General features: G+C 39.0%; 1 protein-coding gene across 1 annotated transcript; it reads left to right on the forward strand.

The window, feature by feature from the left end:
* The first annotated feature begins 5,289 nt into the window (after nucleotides 1–5,289).
* On the forward strand, nucleotides 5,290–5,658 carry LOC132628466 (uncharacterized mitochondrial protein AtMg00810-like). Its single transcript, XM_060344243.1, has one exon. It carries the CDS (start codon nucleotides 5,290–5,292, stop codon nucleotides 5,656–5,658), a length of 369 nt encoding a protein of 122 aa, XP_060200226.1.
* The last annotated feature ends 342 nt before the right edge of the window (nucleotides 5,659–6,000 follow it).

The following is a 6,000-nucleotide window of genomic DNA, read 5'->3' on the forward strand; positions in this document are numbered from 1 at the left end:
TTTGAATTCAATCTAGAATCATGATAAAACTTACCTTGTAGGGTTCTTAAGGCTTGGGACTTGTTCTCTCTGACTTTAGGGTGATTTTTCGTGACTAGGGGTGTTAGGGAAATAAACCCTAAGCTTAAATATAACTTAAAACGCTAAATCCCGATTTTTGACCCGAAACCAGCCTTGTTATGCGATGGGCACGCGACACACATGCAGCGCACGACCATCTGCAGGTTAATATTCAGAGAGGGGGTTTTTGTGCGATCGGCGCGCGACACGGGGCCATCGCAGGCGCCCTCTCAACGGACCTGTGTCGGTTCTGCACAGTGTTCGGTAAAATGGACATAACCTCTTGTACACAGATCTGTTTGGGCTCCACAATATACCGTTGGAAAGCTATTTCAAAGGGCTACAACTTTAATGTTTTAGGTTTCCTCAAATTCCCAACGGATTTGCACGAAATTTGACTGGAAGACAGACGTATCGAAAACTTAGCCGATTCTATAGAATTTTAAGTGCCTTACTATTAGCTATATTGAGACGATCATATCTCCTTGCTCCGATCTCTGATTGGCCTGGTACTTATATCATTAGAAAGGTATTTCTACATAGTATAACTTTCATTAAGGGTACTTTCCCAAATTCCCAACTAATAAAGGATTTATGGTTTCCCCAAGTAGGCCTATCAACCATTTTCGAAAAACGTTCAAACCTTCAGTTTTTCCACTAGAACTCTAACGATACGGGGTGTTACATTAGCTTGCTTGTACATATGCCTATTCCTCGTATATCCATCTTGTTTCCTTTATAGTCGCATCTCTATTCCAAATCCACTGTCGTATGCCATCACTGTCTACCTTTGGCCAACCTTACTAATTTATTAAGCTTCCTCTTATCGTCACCGACCACATAACTTCCTTTAATTAATTTATAACCGCATTTTCTCGTACTTCTGTCCTCAAGGTCCTCCTTGATTTCCTTTGCTCTTAAAGTGATCTTTCCCATTTGCCACTTAATAATATCTACCTGGAGGTTTGCAGAACATTCCATTATGAATACAAACCCATCTTGATCTCGTGTGTATGTATATATATATATATATATATATATATATATATATATATATATATATATATATATATCTTCTAGGGTGAAACTTTCCCGTACTCGTTAACTTTCTCTTCCATAGGAATATCTCTTTGTTATCTTTTACTAACCAATCTAATCTATAAATCGTAATACCATATTTGAGTTCCTAATGTCAACTCTCTTTATGTTTCCAATAGGTCTCAATCCTCCGAAATCTCGGATGCAACTCATTCCACTTTCTTTATTTACTAATCATTTTTTTTCCTCCAGGGTTTCTCCTTTAAATTAAATTGAAATCACTCTAAAACTTCTCTTTGAAAGTGTCTCGAAGTTATCCCTTCAATCATGACTTACCAAACGGCTGATGGTCACATTTTCCCTTTACACTTTCTCTATAGACATGCAAACAATTCAATTTGTAAAAATTTCGGCAAAGTTTCCTCTATAATTCATACTACCTCATTCCTGCACACAGCCCAGAGAACACATCCAATGCCCCACAGAGCAATCACCAATACTCGTAATATCTTGCTTAAGTTCTTATATCAACATCTATCCATATTAATAAAACAGGAAACATACCTTTCGAATGAACAACTTCAATTCGAAGCAATTTCCTCATAGCGACATAATCAACTGCTTATCTATGATCAAAACATTTGGGTTAGGATCAGGGACATCATATCCTATGATTTAGCTCTATGGCACGATCTAAGATAAGAAAGAAAGGTCAATGGTTCCTAAATGCCCTGCAGCCTCTTGTTTATAAGTGTGGCGCGCTTCACACCCATAAACAAGACTCTACTGGATACGGCTCGTAGACATTCCCGAGGACGAACTGCTCTGATACAAATTTGTCACACCCCTACCACGAGTATGACGGGCTCCGACCCGTAGGCTGAGAACCACCTGACTCATCCGTGACTTTGAATATTATAAACCATAACTCAAAGAATATCTGCACACAGAAAAGGCCCAACTTAGGAATATCCGCTCATTCAACACATATGTACATATGCAGACCGACAAGGTCGCCACAACATAATGTATTTCATAAAGCCGGCAAGGCTAACAGTAAAGTATCAAGAGCTCAAAATAAGGCCGACGAGGCCACAAAAATATTATACAACAATATGAACCGGTGGAGCTATAAAACATCAAACTATACACACACGTCTACGAGCCTCTACATAGAATACAAATGATCATAAGGACAATACCAAATAGACTGCAGCTCTGAAGTAAGTGGAGTGCTCCTGAGAATTCGCTGATAGAATACCTACAGGTCTGATCCGTCTTCCTACCTACCTGCGGGCATAAGCGCAGCGTCCACAAGAAGGGACGTCAGTACGAATAATGTACTGAGTATGTAAGGCATGAATAAAAACATAATATAGACATGAAAGGTAACATGGAATAAAAGAGATAACTTGTACATCTGGATGCCTCATAAGGTGGATGCCATGCATGCTTAGCCTTTTAAAAAAAATATTTTTAGACATATACATAGTACCATGCCCGGCCATTAAGGCTCGGTGTCATATATATAGTATCATGCCCGGCCATTTAGGCTCGGTGTCATATATAGTATCATGCCCGGCCATTAAGGCTCGGTGTTATCCTGCGTCCGGGCCTCCCGCTTTCGGAGCAATATCATAACATGCCCACTGCAGTGGTGTGCACATCTACGTGCTATGCCCGGCCGACTATAGCGCGGCGCGGTGTGAGAAATTACATACATATATATAAAGCATGCATGAGAGTCAAATAAGAGCTATAAATACATCGGAGTCACGTAAGGTCGGTAACCTCCGATTATATTATGGAATAATCATCATCGTTCTATCTCACCTTGAAGGAACAATTATTATAAGGCGAGATCAACAACAACGAATAAAAATCAAGAAAATCACGAAAATAACTCAACATTCTCATATTCACATTAAAATCATAAGCTTGGGACTTTTAAACATGAAATGATCATCATCATCGTCGTAATCATCATAGAAACATTCTCATCTTTAGCATCGTCATTAACATTGTAAAAACATGTCCGTTGTTGGTGTCATAAAAGCTTATAGAATCATAAATCTTTGACTCGAAAAATAACATTTTGGAAAACATTTATGGATTATCAAGAAAGAAGTCATGCCTTTGAATCATGAACTCTAACTTTTGGAAGTAAAGAGGTTATGAAACATATGTAGGGAATTATAACATAGGAGTTTTTAGAAATAGGATCATCGTCACCATAAAAATTACTTATCTTTAGCCTCATAAGAAGTCTAAGAATCATGAATCTCTAGCTTTTGAGAATAAGGACATTTTAGGAAACATGTATGGGTTCACGAGAAAGGAATCATGCCTTTGGAAAGAAAGGGTCTAGCCTTAACATACCTGTTCAACCTCCAGTTATCCACACTTATTCGTCCGTATTCGTGAGTCTACATTTAAGAGGATTCACACAATCGTTAGACTCATCGTTATACGCTTGTCTTAGTCCTTCAAATAAATCCATTTAGAAACTGCCGAAATTCGGGCAGCACCTCCCCTGTTTATATGCCTATCCCGAAATCACAATACAAACAAAACAACAACTACAACAACTCCAACATCAACAGCATCATCATCAATACCAAAATATTCCATAAAACATCCCACGCGATGTTTGTCCAATTTCTCATCCAACAACTTTATTATACAACCATTTCATCACTCTATCTTCGTAAATAGACCAAAAGTAATATTAATAAGGAGAGATTCATACCTTATTTTTGTTAAAACAGCGATATCTTCACTATCCACCTTAAATCCGCTGCAAAACCATACTAGAATCACATCTATGCGTTTATCCGAGCTTCGATTAATACTCCGTCACTTGAAAATTACTTACTTTTTTTATTCCCTGACTCCCTCTTCAAATTTTCTAGAATTTTCTGGGCAAATCTGGGCTAAAATCTGGTGAAAAAAAGGGTTCTTACCCTTTTTATAAGGGTTAAATTCGGGTCGGGTTCACTATAGCGTTTTACTGTAGCAACACTGTAGCATGTCGGTTTCTGTAGCAGTACTGTAGCACGCGTTTCTACTCTGTCAGCCTGACTTGTAACGTTCATAATTCTCTAATCCGATGTCCTATCGACGAGAGGTTTGTTGCCTTAGAAACTAGACTCTGCGAACTTCATTTTAGGATTTTAAAACACCTTAAAACTTCTAATATACTAGGAGATATGCTCCTCCAAAGTTGACTAAAAATCTGCCCAAAATTGTGCCGACATTTCTCAAATTTTAGTCAAACTTATTTTCTTCAATTTGCTCGATCTCGAAATCTTCCGAAACTTTCCATACATGATATTTATCATTTATTATACTTGATAATGACCATGTTCTTGTGTTTCAAAATAGTCTTTCCCGATTACGACTTACGAGATCGTAGTTCATCCTTTACTTTATTGTTACATACTTCCCATGACTTGTACCTTCCAAAACATCATGGGACGTCTCCAATACTCCATTACTACGGTGATGTACGTGGCATACTCATGCTCTGAAAGTGCGGGGTGTAACAATAAATGCCTCGCATGGTCACTCGTTCGCAAAACAACATTTTTAAACCCAAAAAAATATTCAATTACACATCTTCTTTTATCGAATCTCTTCCACCCTCAACTGTGAAACAAGCTCTCAACGATCCAGCATGGCGCCTCGCTATGCAAGTGGAGTTTGATGCATTGCTCAAAAATAACACTTTGGAACTTGTACCACCCAAACCGACTCACAACATTGTAGGCAATAAATGGATCTTCCGTGTCAAGCGAAAAGTTGATGGCACCATAGACAGATACAAAGCTCGTCTTGTTGCCAAAGGATTTACCCAACGCCTAGGTATTGACTTTCATTCTACATTCAGTCCTGTTGTTAAACCAACAACTGTTCGTGTTGTTTTAACTCTAGCACTACAACATGGTTGGCCTCATCATCAACTCGACATAAATAATTCCTTTTTGCAAGGTAATCTTGATGATGAAGTTTACATGAACCAACCACAAGGCTTTGTGAATCCCGACTATCCAAATCATATGTGTCGTCTCCGCAAAGCTATCTATGGGTTCAAGCAGGCACCTCGTGCCTGGTATCAAGAGCTCAAAACCTTCCTTATGGCCTTTGGTTTCACGCGCTCACTCTGACAACTCCTTATTTATTTATCGATCCATGGGTAAAATCATCTTTCTTCTAGTATATGTGGATGACATTGTTGTCACTGGCAGCAACCTTCAAGCTATTCATCAGATAAAAGCTACCCTTTCCAGTCACTTCTCTCTCAAAGATCTTGGTGCCCTACATTTCTTTCTTGGCATTGAAGTTGTACCTTGTGCTATTGCATTCATTCTCTCACAATCAAAGTACATTTTTGAAATATTACATGAGCACTCCATGCAAGATAGTAAAGGTGTTCCCAGTCCATTAAGTTCATTAATCACTTTGCAACTTGATGAAGGAGCTGCCCCGACTGATCCCAAACAACACCGTGCAGCCATCGAAAAGCTTCAGTATCTCTCCTTTTACACGTCCAAATATTAGTTTTGCTATCAACAAACTCTCACAATTTATGCACCGGCCTTCCACTATCCACTGGCAAGTAGTAAAGCGTGTCCTCAGATATCTCAAACATACCATGCTTCACGGCTTACTTCTTCATCGTAATTCCACTAATACACTTCATGTATACTCAGACGCAGATTGGGCAGGTGATGTTACAGATCGATCATCTACCTCAGCTCATGTCATCTATCTTGGTCACAATCCTATTAGCTGGTCCTCAAAGAAGCAAAGGACTGTTGCGAGATCCTCCACCGAGGCTGAATATTGCGCTGTAGCAGAAACCAATTGGATTCAAAATCTCTTGTTCGAACTTCATGTGAC

The sequence above is a fragment of the Lycium barbarum genome, chromosome 2 (genome assembly GCF_019175385.1).
Source record: "Lycium barbarum isolate Lr01 chromosome 2, ASM1917538v2, whole genome shotgun sequence".
NCBI lineage: Eukaryota > Viridiplantae > Streptophyta > Magnoliopsida > Solanales > Solanaceae > Lycium > Lycium barbarum.

What these genes read in the sequence shown, in the direction of transcription:
- LOC132628466 (XM_060344243.1), top strand. Translation starts at nt 5,290, where the DNA reads ATGGGTAAAATCATCTTTCTTCTAGTATATGTGGATGACATTGTTGTC.